The sequence below is a fragment of the Schistocerca nitens genome, chromosome 7 (genome assembly GCF_023898315.1).
Source record: "Schistocerca nitens isolate TAMUIC-IGC-003100 chromosome 7, iqSchNite1.1, whole genome shotgun sequence".
In the NCBI taxonomy this organism is placed as follows: Eukaryota; Metazoa; Arthropoda; class Insecta; order Orthoptera; family Acrididae; genus Schistocerca; species Schistocerca nitens.
This window is the reverse complement of record NC_064620.1, coordinates 386,468,671-386,485,222: the sequence shown is the minus strand read 5'-3', so window position 1 is coordinate 386,485,222 and position 16,552 is coordinate 386,468,671. Positions and strand designations below refer to the sequence as shown.

Genomic DNA, 16,552 nt, shown 5'->3' with positions numbered 1-16,552 from the left:
CAATTTTGGTGCACGCACAAGTGTACCAGAGCACACCGTTCATTGTACATCGCAGCAGACCGCTCCTACGTGTTCACATGTTGATCTAATGACATCGTCAATTACGATTGCAGTGGGTACGGGACCATCGGTGTTCGACTGTCGGTCAATGGGAACGTGTCGGCTCTTCGGGTGAATCAGATTTTTGCTACACTATGTCGCTGCTTGTCTCCACAAACGCCGTCATCGAGGTAAACGGCGGCTCGAAACGTGCAGCGCGCCACGGACACAGGCTGGTGGGAGCAGTATTATGGTATGGTAGACATTCTGCTACACTTGCATGGGGCCTGTGGCAGTAATCAAAGACACGCTGACTGCTGCGAACCACCTGCATTCCTTCATACTTTTTGTCTTCTCCAGTGCTGATGTCATCATTCAGCAGTATTATTGTCCGTGTCCCGGAACCATAACAGTGCTAGTGTGGTTTGAGGAACATTCTAGTAAACCCGTGTCGATGTCGCCTGATGTAAATTCTGTGGAACCCATCTAGGTCGCTATTGGGCGTCATCAACGCGTACGCAAATCAGCGTCCATTTATTTACGCGAGTTACATGATCTGTGCATAGGCTTCTAATGCCACATACCTCCACAAACCCCCAACAAACTGCCGGCTCCCTGATACGCAGAATCAGTGATGTACTCCGTTCCAAAGACGGACAAACATGTTATTAAGCAGGTGGTCATAGTGTTTTGGCTCATCAGTGTATAAGCAACCCCAAGGTTAATTCGTAGTGCTTTCACTCAGTCTTTCGCCAACAGCCTGTGTCGCCGTCAGCTACGCGGTAAAATGTGTTGCGATGTAATATGTAGCCGGGAATGCGAGCCATCGGATGGCTGTATACGGACACCTTTGAGTGGTACCGAGAACTGTAGAGCTGATAGAAATGAACTGAAATGTTTGAAAAGCCGTTTTCGTTTCGCTCTAGCGAGGTCTGTGCACTGCCCGTAATATTATCAATCCGCGTGGCAAGTTGTGTAAAGATTTACCGCTTCTAGCTGAGCAATTAATAGTACTTTCAACTGTTAATTACAGAGCAGTAATTAACAGCAAATGGAATAAACTGTGCTAAATGCGGCTAGAGAAGCAGAAAATATTATGCTTTATAAAAGGTACCATGCCTGTAAAACAATATATTTTTTGAATATACGTAATTATTTAAAACAACGAACTTTTAATTTATCGCCAGCCTTTCCTTGCTCCATTTAAAGTAACGAGTATGACTATCTTTCAGTCAAAGCGAGCTGAAATGTGAACAAGTAAAATGTAGGTTACAAGTACCAGGTTTCAGGCTATTTTCTGGATATTAATCAAAGTACTCTACAAGGCCTTCTGGCGCAGTCGGTAAAAAACGACAACACAGGGAAACAAAACCCGGCACACCACAGGAGGCAGTTTCTGTCAGATCACTGTTTCAAGGAATATCAAAAATTTGTTCATAGGTGTTGCACTAGGGAAAATCTCGTACACAAGTTTCAGCAGATGTTTAAGACACTTGTTTAATATATTAAATATGTTCCACGTTGGCTACATTACACAAATCATATTCTTGTATGGTTGCTAGCTTACAGCCATGTTTAAAATTGTAGCATTTTTACCAGCCCATGTATCCAAGACTACCTCCCACTATACAGAAGTGAGAAAGAAAATTTTAAACACAGGTAATTTTTTTTTCTGGTGAAGACACTCCTACTCGTTGTCGGACCCAGGCAAAGTTAAATATTGTTGGAATCAATTTGCTGTATTATGCAAATCATATTTTCCATGTTCTTTTTGCTCCAATATCTATCGCTTGAGCCTTGTACCACAGTTACGCAGGGTCAGCCATCGTTATCGGATTTGGCATGTTAATGCTTAAGGGGTGGCCGGATGCCCTTCCTGCCGCCACCGCATACCCCCCGGGACGGAATTAGTGTAACCCAACTGTCTGTGTCGAGTGTAATCCATGGAATAGTGAGAATGTGTGGCAAGCCGTGTAACTGAGGCGGAACATGGGGACCAGCCCAGTATTCACCTAGCGGGATGTGGAAAACCGCCTAAAAACCACATCCAGGCTGACCGGCACACTGGCCCTCGTCGTTAATCCGCCAGGCGCTGGCGGGTCGTTCTTTTTGCTCCACTATGAGACAGAAATAACTTTGTCTTACATCACACCAATGTGATTTCAGACTCTGGAGCTTCAGTTCCAAGTGCTTTACGTCCTGCACATACGCTCTTTTACACAATTTCCTTCACCTCAGTTGTACATATTAAATTTATATTGTCCAGTGTCCTTATATTAATTCTTGTAACTAGTCAGTGCTATGCTGTGTTTCAACAATAATGATAAACTTCTCTGGAAAAATTATTTCATTGAACCATCCTTACGCAACAACACATTTCTTATAATATTTCATTTCCAAAGGCTCTCTTTTGTGATTAAAGTTAATGAATAATATCTACAGTGGCAGTTTTATGGACGAATGATTTCATACTCAGCCTGTTTTCAATCTGAATTTAACAGATACACACTTCATCAGATATTACACTGTTTTGTTTTTCCCGTGTGTCTTGTTATCAGGAACGTTGTGACACTGCAGGACTGCATCGGCAACATGCTACTGATTCAGAGTGCCTCCCTCGGTTCTATTCTCTGCATTGTGTTGGTCCAGATAGCTCTGGTAAGTCCTGCACGCCAATAAGTCACTTCAAAACATATAGACAATCTAGCAGCACATCGTTTTCGATTAACTCAGAATTACACTGAAGAGCCAAAGAAACTGGTACACCAGCCTAATATCGTGTATGCGAACGTGCAGATGTTCCGCAACATGACGTGGCATGGACTAGATTAATATCTGCAGTAATGCTGAAGGAAATGGACGCCAGGAATTCTGCAGGGGTGTCCATAAATCGGTAAGAGTACGAGGGGATGGAGATCTCTTCTGAACTGCATGTTGCAAGGCATCCCAGATATGCTCAGTAATGTTCATGTCTGGGGAGTTTGGTGGCCAGCGGAAGTGTTTAAAATCAGAACAGTGTTCCTGGAGCCACTCTGTAGCAATTCTTGACGTGTGGGGTGTCGCATTGTCCTGTTGGAATTGCGAAGTCCGTTGGAATGCACAATGGATACGAATGGTTGCAGGTGATCAGACACTTTCATCTGTCAGAGTCGTACCTAGACGTACCAGGAGTCCCACATCACTCCAACTGCACACGTCCCACACCATTTACAGAGCCTCCTCCAGCTTGAACAGTCCCCTGCTGACATGCAGTGTCTATGGATTCATGAGGTTATCTCCATACCCGTACACGCCCATCCATCCGATACAATTTGAAACGAGTCTCGTCCGACCAGGCAACATGTTTCCAATATCAACAGTGGAATGTCGGTGTTGTCGGGCCCACGGGAGGCGTAACACTTCGTGTCGTGCAGTCATCAAGGGTACACGAGTGGGTCTTCGGCTCCGAAAGCCCGTATCGATGATGTTTCGTTGATTGGTTCTCACGCTGACACTTGTTGGTGGCCCAGCACTGAAATCTGCAGCAATTTGCGGAAGGGTTGCACTTCTGTCACGCTGAACGATTCTCTTCAGTCATCGTTGGTTCCGTTCTTGCAGGATCTTTTTCCGGCCGCAGCGATGTCGGAGATATGATGTTTTACCGGATTCCTGATATTCACGGTACACTCGTGAAAAGGTCGTACGGGAAAATCCTCAGTTCATCGCTACCTCGGAGATGCTGTATCCCATCGCTCGTGCGGCGGCTATGGCACCACGTTCAAACTCACATAAATCTTGATAACCTGCCATTGTAGTACCAGTAACCGATATGACAACTGCGCCAGACACTTGTTGTCTTACAAAGACGCTGCCGACCGCAGCACCGTATTCTGTCTGTTCACATATCTCTTCGTTTGAATACGCATGCCGCCGGCCTCTGGTGGCCGAGCGGTTCTAGGCGCTTCAGTCTGGTACCGCGCGACCGTTACGGTCGCAGGTTCGAATCCTGCCTCGGGCATTGATGTGTGTGATGTCCTTAGGTTAATTAGGTTTAAGTAGTTCTAAGTTCTAGGGGACTGATGACCTGAGATGTTAAGTCCCATAGTGCTCAGAGCCATTTGAACCAATACGCATGCCTGTACCAGTTTCTTTGGCGCTTCAGTAGAGATTTACTTTCCGTAAAATATTTAAAATTTACTTTTTCTCTACAGCTATATTTTATTGAAGTGTAAGTGAGACTTCAGAAGAAACATAATCTAAGTGGAAAAAGGGTTCAGTTTTGTAATCCAAATGTGTTACTGGAGAATGAGAAACTAACGATTCTCACTAAGACAGACTGATTTCAGTCAGAGAACTATCGAATTATTGCTTTATGAAGCACAATTAGTGTAATGAAACTAATTTATTAGAGGAGTCGCACAAAATTATTTTCTGACTTAAGTAATTTCATTATGAAAGATGGTGAAAAGCATTATGGAAACACGGAATCAATAACAAAGTATAGTTTATATACACAGTGGTTAAGCGTTATGAAATTGTACACTATAAATAAGGGGAAATGACAAAACCATGAATAACCAGAGAGAACATACAGCAATTTACGCGAAGTTCTGTTATTAATAGATCCTACGTTGTGGTGCGGGACCTGCCTTGTGTAACGCCTATCTGAATCAAGGTGGTCACTCTTTCAAAAAGCAGACATAAAAATAGTTCTTTCGTCGATATCTGCCCACCTCACTCTGTCTTGTTCCAAGGCAGTCGGAACATCTGCTGCATTCCGTATCCTCTAACGGCCGGTCTCAGTGATAGCAGTCATCAGGGAAACGACTAATTCGTTTTTTAGTACATCGCGTGCTGTGTCATATTATCTGAAATGATACTATACGTAGCCTATGTTCCATATGCGACGTATGATGCGTGATAATAAGTGGTATTCACGTGAAGTGTATTTGTTGACGGTTAGCTGAGGTACAACAAACTGTTGGGGTAGAAGGGAATCTCCAACAAACTGGAAAGACCTTAAATAAAAGGTACGATCATTGGCGGAGTGAAGTATTTCTTCTGACTAGTGGCTGGAAACATATGAAAACCGCCATTTACAGAGGTATAAATGGAGGGACACCGAACAGTTGAAAAGGTTGCATACAGAATAAGTTACATGACCGGCTGCATTATGTGAACGTCGTGGATCTTCTGAGACTTTCACAGACGGCCACTCTCCGACAGACATGCACTGCCCTAAGACGGCGAGCTGCTGACAAACCTCTGGCCGACATGTTTGAAGCTGACCGTCAACAAAGAGATGAGACGGACTGTGAATTTTATGCTACACCTCACTGACCTCATCGACAGGCATTTTTAATGTACACAAACATGTATATACGCGCATACAGAACCGCATAACATGAACACTATTTATTATCCACCCAGGCAAAGCGCTCGGGCATGTACCGGGTAATTCGTTTAACTCCTCACTGAAAATACTAGTTAATCAAGAAAATGTTTGTTTCAATATACAGTAGACGAAGAAAATTTCAGCACCAAAAGATTATTAACGTAGAGTAACGAAGTTTCGGTATACGTTTGTCTAGGCAAAATATTGAAGTGATTAACATTGCAAGATCACAGGTTAATGTAAGTGCGAGATACGCTATTGCAAATGTGAAATGCTGGTACATTAACAACCGGTGTAACCGCCAGAATGTTGACTGCAAGGATACAAACGTGCACGAATTCTGTTGTATAGGTGCAGTATGTCAGTTTGTGAGATGGAGTTCCATGCCTGTTGCACTTGGTCGGTCAATACAGGGACGGTTAATGCTGGTTGTAGACGACGCTCCAGTTGTATGAATGCAGAGTCGCGCGGCGATAACATTGAATAAAATGTTCTCGGGTTTCCAACCGCGTCAATTGCTTAAAACTACACGAGCTTTCGGCCAAACACTCCTTGGCCATTGTCAAGTGGGCTGTTGGTGCGTCCTTATATACGCTAGTTGCCGGCTGTGACGTCACTGGTGCCCGTGACATTGCCATATATGGTCAATGTTTTGAGTCGGCGCCCGAGGTGCCCTCTTCAACCGCGCGATCGCTGGATCCTACGTAGCGCTAAGCTGCAAGCCACCGTCTCTATTCAAGGTGTTTGCGCTAATTTTTATTTCAACAGCTTCCTTTATTAAACTGTCCCAGAAGCCGTTAGTGCGAGCCACGACAGAGGTATCGTCAAATTTTATGTGGTGACCGTTTTCTAACGCATGCTCAGCTAACGCAGATTTCTCTGGATAGCGTAGGCTCTCAAACACCTGGAGCCTACGAAATACCTTGTGCGTGTGGCCAGAAGTGCATCGGACAAACAGTGCGCACAGTGGAACAACGCAGGAAAGAACATGAGAGGTATTATCACCTACGCTATCCAGAGAAATCTGTGTTAGCTGAGCATGCGTTAGAAAACGGTCACCACATAAAATTTGACGATACCTCTGTCGTGGCTCGCACTAACGGCTCGTGGGACAGTTTAATAAAGGAAGCTATTGAAATAAAAATTACCGCAAACACCCTGAATAGAGACGGTGGATTGCAGCTCAGCGCTGCGTGGGATCCAGCGATCGCGCTGTTGAAGAGGGCACATCGGACGCCGACTCAAAACATGCCCATATATGGCAATGTCACGGGCACCAGTGACGCCACAGCAGGCAGCTAGCGTATATAAGGGCGCACCAATAGCCCACTGGCAGTCATACCACTTGACAATAGCCAAGGAGTCCTTTCCGAAAGCTCGTGTAGTTTTAAGCAACCCGAGAAAATTTTATTCGATGCTCCAGTTGTTGACCGATGATGTCCCAATTGTGCCAGACTGGAGACGGATCTGGAGATCGAGCATGCCAAGGTAACGTGTCGACTTTCTGTAGAGCATGTTGTTTTTCAATAGCGGTATGTGGACGAGCATTATCATGTTGGAAAGCATCCCCTGGAATGCTGTTCATGGATGGTAGCACAACAGGTCGAATCACCAAACGGACGTCCAGATTTACAGTCAGGGTGTGTGGGATAACCACGAGAGAGCTCCTACTGTCACACGAAATCGCACCCAGACCATAATCCCAAGTGTACGCCCAGTGTGTCTAACACGTACACAGATTGTTTGCAGGCACGCAAGTGGACTCCTAACCACCACACGAGCATCACTGGCGCTAAGGAAGAACCAGTTTCGTCAGAAAACAAAACAGGATTCCACCCTGCCCTCCAACAAGCTTCCCCGTTGATCGCGTTGGTTTGGGGTTAGTGTAATACACGCTGCGAGAGGTCTGGTTTGGAGCTGTCCTTGAAGTAACCGATATCTAACTATTCGTTGTGTCATCTGCTGCTCCAATTGCCGCTGCAGATGCAGTAGGATGCGCCAGAGCCGTATGTCGAACACGATGGTCTTCCCTTTCGGTAGCGCCATGTGGACGTTCAGAGCCCGGTCTTCTTCCGACCATACATTCTGGTGACCACTGCTCCCAGCAATCACGTATAGTGGCTACATTCCTGACAAGTATTTCTGCAGTATCACAGAAAGAACATTCAGCTTCTCGTAGCTCTATTACGCGACCTCGTTCAAACTCATTGCCGGCCGCGGTGGCCCAGCTGTTCTAGGCGCTTCAGTCCGGAACCGCGCGACTGCTACGGTCGCAGGTTCTAATCCTGCCTCGGGCATGGATGTGTGTGTTGTCCTTAGGTTGGTCAGTTTTAAGCAGTTCAAAGTTCTAGGGCACTGATGACCTCAGATGTTACGTCCCATAGTGCTCAGAGCCATTTGAACCATTCAAACTCAGTGCGGTGTTGATAATGCCTTGGAGGCATTCTTGACTAGCATCAACTCGCCACTTTCAATTTCAACCTAACGCTCAAGACCGTTACAGTGTGTTTTTAAAGCAAACGTGATTTGCATCCTTATAGTGCCGCTATTAGTGCCTCTCTTATGCTGCTGTTGCGAATTTGAATAGACATCATCTTTCAGAAGTAGAAACACGACAAACAACTTTTGTTTATGTCGTACAGATCCTTCTTGGTGCTACGATTTTTTTCCGTCGGTATATGTGGTTACTTATTAGCCGATTTTCCTACAGTCTGTTTTCAAACTCAATAATTTTATCGTTGTTGCTTTCAACCTTCTGGCACCCAGCAACTGTTAAATTTGCTGGCAGGGCAGGACGGTGACTAAAATAGTCGTCGCCTAACTAACGGTCAGCAAACCACCTAACTGGCTACTCCGTAGTTCCATCATCAGTAGTTGATCATTAACGTGGTAATAACATAGCTCTTTCGAAAAAAAAAGCAGTTTCACTACATCTCAAGTTTTCTTAACAAACAAAATGTTACATGTTATGTAGTACTAATTATAATAGAAGAGCTATTATCTACCTCATCATTGGATTGAGACACAAAGAAATATTTATACTACAACTACAAAATATCAATAACATGCAGCAGATTAAAATTAAAAATTATTGACTTCCTATGTGGTTTTCTCAGTCCGGATAAGAGAGTTTGTTGTTTTCATCTCCTCATAATGACATAGTGCCGCTGGAGTGAAACTTTCTTGAAAATACACTCCTGGAAATGGAAAAAAGAACACATTGACACCGGTGTGTCAGACCCACCATACTTGCTCCGGACACTGCGAGAGGGCTGTACAAGCAATGATCACACGCACGGCACAGCGGACACACCAGGAACCGCGGTGTTGGCCGTCGAATGGCGCTAGCTGCGCAGCATTTGTGCACCGCCGCCGTCAGTGTCAGCCAGTTTGCCGTGGCATACGGAGCTCCATCGCAGTCTTTAACACTGGTAGCATGCCGCGACAGCGTGGACGTGAACCGTATGTGCAGTTGACGGACTTTGAGCGAGGGCGTATAGTGGGCATGCGGGAGGCCGGGTGGACGTACCGCCGAATTGCTCAACACGTGGGGCGTGAGGTCTCCACAGTACATCGATGTTGTCGCCAGTGGTCGGCGGAAGGTGCACGTGCCCGTCGACCTGGGACCGGACCGCAGCGACGCACGGATGCACGCCGAGACCGTAGTATCCTACGCAGTGCCGTAGGGGACCGCACCGCCACTTCCCAGCAAATTAGGGACACTGTTGCTCCTGGGGTATCGGCGAGGACCATTCGCAACCGTCTCCATGAAGCTGGGCTACGGTCCCGCACACCGTTAGGCCGTCTTCCGCTCACGCCCCAACATCGTGCAGCCCGCCTCCAGTGGTGTCGCGACAGGCGTGAATGGAGGGACGAATGGAGACGTGTCGTCTTCAGCGATGAGAGTCGCTTCTGCCTTGGTGCCAATGATGGTCGTATGCGTGTTTGGCGCCGTGCAGGTGAGCGCCACAATCAGGACTGCATACGACCGAGGCACACAGGGCCAGCACCCGGCATCATGGTGTGGGGAGCGATCTCCTACACTGGCCGTACACTACTGGTGATCGTCGAGGGGGACACTGAATAGTGCACGGTACATCCAAACCGTCATCGAACCCATCGTTCTACCATTCCTAGACCGGCAAGGGAACTTGCTGTTCCAACAGGACAATGCACGTCCGCATGTATCCCGTGCCACCCAACGTGCTCTAGAAGGTGTAAGTCAACTACCCTGGCCAGCAAGATCTCCGGATCTGTCCCCCATTGAGCATGTTTGGGACTGGATGAAGCGTCGTCTCACGCGGTCTGCACGTCCAGCACGAACGCTGGTCCAACTGAGGCGCCAGGTGGAAATGGCATGGCAAGCCGTTCCACAGGACTACATCCAGCATCTCTACGATCGTCTCCATGGGAGAATAGCAGCCTGCATTGCTGCGAAAGGTGGATATAGACTGTACTAGTGCCGACATTGTGCATGCTCTGTTGCCTGTGTCTATGTGCCTGTGGTTCTGTCAGTGTGATCATGTGATGTATCTGACCCCAGGAATGTGTCAATAAAGTTTCCCCTTCCTGGGACAATGAATTCACGGTGTTCTTATTTCAGTTTCCAGGAGTGTACGATACAGTTGCATTTCTAGTTTCTACTTTTCGCTTATCGACATCACTCTGCGAGAGAATCATTAGCTACTGCCTGTATATCTGCATATTTTTCATATAATTTTCCGGTTTTGATGTCTGACTGTATGGATGTTGCAGAGCGCACAAGGAGCACGAGAAACTGGAAAATTGTGCGGCTACATGTTTGCAATATTTGGGGAGCTCTTGCTCTACTGTTGGTTCGGAGACAAACTAATGTCAGAGGTAAGTTGATTTATGCCTTTAAGCTACTTTGCAACAACATCACAAGTCATTTGGTTCATTTTTACATCTTGGTTTCAGTAAAAACTATATATGTGCCTTTTTGAGTTTATGTAATGTGTAGTTCATGTAGTACGACGTAGGATTTGTTTTAATTACGTCCAATATAACACCTTTCGCACTTTTGTCCGCTCATAGAGAACTCAGTATTAAAATGTGTGAGATAATTACAGAAGTTTTCGGTTTGCAATCAACATTCCTAAAGCAATGTAAAATTAAAAAAGAAATGCATATTAAATGTAATATTTACTTATTTATTCCAGTTACCCTCTTGGAGGATGCAGTAAATCAATTTGGCCAAGCCTCTTTGTGTTTGATTGTCTTTGCGCCTAGGCTTCATACTTCGAGGTTGTCGTTCCTTTCTTTCCCGGTTCCACGTCCTCCCATTTGACGACCCCTTTCTTTCCTGCAATGCTGCCTTTCGTGTCGTTTATCTAAAAAAAATTTTGTGCTATCTATTAAGTCCGTTCTAATTTCAGTGTTTTTAATATATTTCTTAATTTCGGTGGCCTATGTGGGTTCGAATTTGTAGCTGTTTAAACAGGTGAAGTTCTCCTTGAATATAATGTTGGGTAATATTACGATATTCAGATCCACATTTTTACATGTCAGTATTTTACCTAAAACTGGAAGTTGAGTAAAGGAATAGACGACAGTTTTCTGCTGTGCTAGTAATTTCTGTAGTGAAAGCCGTACATAATGAGGAAGATAGAATCTATACCGGTAGCTATTTATTTCTCCAGAAAGACAAACAGAAAAATTAAAATGGAAGTTGAAGTAAAGTAAAACGAATATAACGAAAGTCAATAAGGAGAAGCTTAGTAATTCTTAACCTGTGGTCCAGAAATGGGGGGCTCAATTCACTCATGTTATAGCGATGTCATTGCTGAGTGAATACTTCGTTCTTTTTGTTTCCAAACACAGCTCCTACCAGTCAGATGTCGTTAGTTTATGCAACCAGTTTTTAATTTAAATGAAACTTCTTTAGTAATCTGAAAATAATAAAGGTTTTTGTAATTACAGGAAACTGTTTTTGTATAGATACGTATGTGTCGTCATACTGTACCTACGTTCCAAAACGCCCCGCATAGATAAGGAGACCTTTCTGGAGCTCATACCTCAGGTCCTATCGATGACAGGACGGTAGGGTCAGGTGTTTTGGATAGTCCTTGAGCTAGGGACCGTTTTATGTACTCAACAGAAGGATCGTCTTGCTGTAAGTATCTTACAGCGCAGGATAAAAATTTGAATATTACACACTTCCTTCATCTTAGGCAAATGGAAATATTTGTCCGTTATTGAGAAACGCTCGAAAAGCATGTTTTTGGGGATCGAAGCGGGCAGCATATTCCAGGATGACTATGCACAGAAAATGGCTGTAATTTTTACGAAAGACTCGGGTCTCGAACAACGTTGAGAATTTTCTTGATATCTGTATCCATTTCCGAGATACAGAGGCTCAAAATTGTCATACTTGTACACGTAAAATACGCATGTAACAGCCGATGTCAGACGAAGGCGTAGTTCATAAAGTGACGTGGCACGGAGAAATGTGTAGCAAAGTATTTCCGTTATTATCAGCACGGTTCTGGGAACTTCGTATTGCTATAGTATTGAAGCAATGATTTTTTAATCATCATTCTGTAAGTATTATATAAAATTCATGAATGTCCCCTGTTGAGAAAAAGTTTTATATTTGACGATGTATATTTGCTGCAGGTTTTTACTTTTGACGGTGCGTAATCGCATAGCATAGAAGTTCTAAGGTATGTTATAATATGTGTGTCCGCATAAAATCCAGTCTGGGAGTCATGATTATATTTTGCGTTATTTCAATTTCACTTAAGTAAACTATTAAAATTTTACTGATCCATAAAGTTCATTTCATTTGAGTGTCATACGCTACTGTAGCAGGGAAGAGAATGGAATTGGAGGAAAAATGCTCCTACTGGAGTACAAAAAACGCGAATATGCCCCTGTCTATTAAAATGACTGAAAATCGGGTACCAGCTGCCTCATTCTACCTTCTTCAGTACCTTTAAAAATTTTCACAATTTTGGCATGCGAGCATATTCGCTCTTTTTTGTGCTGATGGAGACGAGACATTGTATGTGGGAAAGAGACAGAAAAGTAGTAAACGCTAGAAGACAGTAGACAGTAGTTGTACGAGGGTCACTCCAAAAGAAATGCACACTATTTTTTTTAAATTCATCTTTTATTCTACATGTTTGAAAGTTTTACAGTGTGTAGCTACATCCTTTATGAACAATATTTTCATTTCTCCACATAATTTCCATCCCTCTCAACTGCCGGACGCCATCTTGGAACCAGCGCCTGTATACCCGCATAGTAAAATTTTGGACCAACCTGTTGGAGCCACTGTTTAGCAATGTGCACAAGGGAGTCATCATCTTCAAACCTTATTCCACGAAGAGAGTCTTTCTGTTTCCCAAAGAGACGATAGTCACATGGAGCCAGGTCAGGACTGTAGGGCGGGTGTTTCAGTGTTGTCCATCCGAGTTTTGTGATCGCTTCCATGGTTTTTTGACTGACATGTGGCAGTACATTGTCGTGCAACAGCAAAACATCCTGCTTTTGCCGACGTGGTCGAATACGACTCAGTCGAGCTTAAGTTTCTTCATTGTCGTCACATATGCAGCAGAATTTATAGTGGTTCCACTTGGCATGCTGTCCACAAGCAAGAGTCCTTCGGAATTGAAGAACACCGTAGCCATAACTTTTTCAGCAGAAGGTGTGGTTTTCCATTTTTTTTATTGAATTTGCATGATGCCACTCTATTGATTACTTCCTCGACTCTGGTGAAAAATGATGGAGCCATGTTTCAACACTTGTCACAATTCTTCCAAGAAATTCATCTCCACCATTCTCGTACAGTTCCAAAAGCTTGCTGCATAACATTTTTCTTGTTTCTTTGTGAGCCACTGTCAACATCCTGGGAACCCACCTGGCACAAACCTTTTTTAACGCCAACACTTTCAGTATTCTTCAAACACTTCCTTCCCCTATCCCAACGTAGCGTGACAATTCGTTCACTGTGATGCGTCTGTCAGCAGTCACCAATTCGTTAACTCTCTGCACATTGTCTGGAGTGTGTGCAGTACGAGGCCTGCCGCTGCGAGGACAATCCTTAATATTGCCGTGCCCGCTCTCATCACGTAACCCGCTTGCCCACCGACTAACTGTACTGCGATCGACAGCAGCATCTCCATACACCCTTTTCAACCTCTTTTGGATGTTTCCCACTGTCTCGTTTTCACAGGACAGGAATTCTATGACAGCACGTTGCTTCTGACGAACGTCAAGTGTAGCAGCCATCTTGAAGACATGCTGTGATGGCGCCACTCACGGGAACTGGTTGACTGGTTGAACTAAGTTTGAAAACAAGTGGGAATGATGTATATACACACTGTAAAACTTTCACACATGCGGAATGAAAACTGTATTTTTACAAAAATAGTGTGCATTTCTTTTGGAGTGACCCTTGACCCCAGTTGTATAGGAAGAGGAAGGAAGATGATAGCTTTGTGAGAGAAAAAGAGGGACACAATGACAGTGGACATAGTTGACAGTGACGAAACAGTACTAGGAAAAGATGGAGATAATGCAGGTGGCAGAGGAGTAAAGAGAATGAGAAAATGGATGTGGATGAGAGCCAGTAATGAGAGACACTGTATCTAACAGTAAGAAGAGACAGCAGCAGTGGTGAGGAGTGAATAAGATAGCACCAGTAAAAGAGAGCAACAGGTAGACAGAGACAGTGAGAGGGGATAGTATTAGCAGGACAGAACTAACGAGACTGTAGCTATGAGACAAGGGACACTGAAAGCTACAGAGAAAAAGAGATATAATGACAATGAGTTGGGGTGAATGAGTGAATGGGAATGGGCAAGTAGCAGAGTTTGGGTATAAGCGACTTAAAGCAATGGACTAGTGTGAATGAGCGAGGTACAGTTAGGGGAGACTGTGGGAGTGAGAGATGAGTTGCATGCTAGAAGCAGCGAGAATATGTTTGCATGCAAAAATTTTTGAAGGTGCTGAGAAAGGTAGAATGAGGTATCTGGTACCTCAAATTTCAGTCGAAGTCTCTCAGTAAACAGGTAACTGCTAGTTTTATATTTTTCTGCTAGTTTTATATTTATGAATGATATAAGCCTGCAACAGTTCGTGTGGAATTATTTAATGAGTTTTATGTAATGTTTCATTTCTATTGTTTATCTTATCTTTAAGTAGCTGAAGCTTCTAGGCTGCTTGGAAAAATATCTCTTTACAAATACAAGGTGTTTAAAACTGACACCAAAACTAAGCAGCTCCACATAATCATCACCTTTGGTTATCTTACTCTGACCCTGTACACAATATGATCTTTGAGCCCAGCATTTTATCTTTACGAGGAACTTCAGTGGCTTTGACATTTCAGGCTGTTATTAGCGGTGCACCCTTGAGAACTGCAGAGTCCTTAGGAATGAGACAGCTGTGAATTTAAAGCAAAGTAATGGCCCTCACTGTAGCTGTATATGTAATTAAGGCGAAAGGGGTCATTTAGGTTAGATGACCATAAATGTAACTCTTAAGAGATAAACGCTACGCAGATCAGACTCGGAATTACTACCTGTACTTGTAAACCATGAGGTAGGAAAACTGCCAACAAAGAGTGCCGCCTGTCTCCTACCCCCTTGTTTTCAACCCATCCCCTCCAGCCCTGGCAGGTTTTACTCTTCGTCGTGTGTGCTCCATCTCCTACAGCGGTTTTTAAGTGTCGTCGTTCTGGAGTGTTTTTATTCTGTGGCCAACATTTAACTTGTGCGTGTAACTTCATTGTTCTTTTATACAAGCATATAGCCCAAGGCGTTTTTTAACTTTATGGGTACTTTTTCTCACTGCCCCAAATGGCAATCTCTGTGTATGTATATATTTTAGCCCCCAATGTCTCCCTTTACTATGTTCTCATGTCCCCCTTTCTCGCCTTTTATATGCCTCATGTTTCCTCTGTTTTATTAACTGTACGACTTGGCTGAAGAGCGGTGGACTGTGCCGCTGCCACACCTCCCCTTCCCATATGGGGCACAGCAATGAAATCATAAAAAAAACAACAAAGAGTGTTATACACCACATCTCAAACTTGTAGTAGCTTATACAAAGTATTTACCACAACATGTTTCAGGACTACGTTATTTCATTATCAAGTGCTATTAAACAAGAAACAAATCAGTACCTTGTGATACTACACATACTGACAACTAAGCAAATATTTATGTACTTCATATTATAACATACCTTAGAACTTTTACTATTTAGTTCCTTATATTATAAATAACTTTTTGTGTAATTTAAGAATTTTATTTTCAAAAAGTAATATGTGTATCTTTTTCTCAGAGATCATTCGAGAGATTTCTATAATATTTTCTCTATTTAACCTATTCTGATATAGTCAGTTTCACTTGTGAAGTGTTTCGAATATATCGAAGAAGAGAATTTTAATAATTTTTAATCATAATTCTATACATATAATTTAAAATTCATGCAAAATTCCAAACTCTTTGCTCCATATCTCAGCTTACACCCAGAATTTCAAAATTTACTCTTGAGACAACATTTTCTGGGTTGACATAAGTGTACAAAATTTCATTATTCTAGCCTTCATATATTCTGAGAAAAGATACTTAAACTTTAAAAAAACATAAGTTTCGGGAAATGCAATTTAAAATTCAGCTTAACGTTTTTTCTTATGTTAGCTCTTCAGAAGGCCCCAGATTTGTACTCAGGATCACTTATCCTTCAAGGCCTCTCTTCTAGTTTCCTATTTCTTACCTTCTTTCCATTACCAAGTCTTTAATTGACTTTTCAAATGTAGAGAAGCGCTGTAAATATATTTTTCTCGAGACCTCTAGAGTGAAATTTCCTATCTTAAAGTCCATTCTCTGTAATACCTTCATCCACCCTACGTTTGTATCATTAAATACAATAACGGCGTCACAAGTTGTAAATTCTGACAACAGTAACAGATGAAAGTATGGTTTTAGGTCATCGTTTCCGTATGAGTGAATTTAGAGACTCAGTGGGATTCTGAGTTTTGTCATGAACACACATTTTTAGAAGTCACAGGTAATCTATAAAACCAAGGAATATATATCACAACTTTTTAGATGTACCCCGTGCAAGTCTGCGTGAAGGTAATTCAAGGAATCAACTCTTCACTGATCA

The 16,552-nt window shown here is 43.3% G+C and overlaps 1 protein-coding gene across 1 annotated transcript in view; it reads left to right on the top strand.

Annotated features, from left to right (window-relative positions):
- LOC126195356 (uncharacterized) overlaps positions 1-16,552 on the top strand; it is a 72,891-nt gene that overhangs the window by 40,874 nt on the left and 15,465 nt on the right. The window contains exons 4-5 of the mRNA XM_049933934.1: positions 2,598-2,697; positions 10,169-10,273. Coding sequence (XP_049789891.1) covers positions 2,598-2,697; positions 10,169-10,273 — 205 coding nt within the window. The remainder of the gene's footprint in view (positions 1-2,597; positions 2,698-10,168; positions 10,274-16,552) is intronic.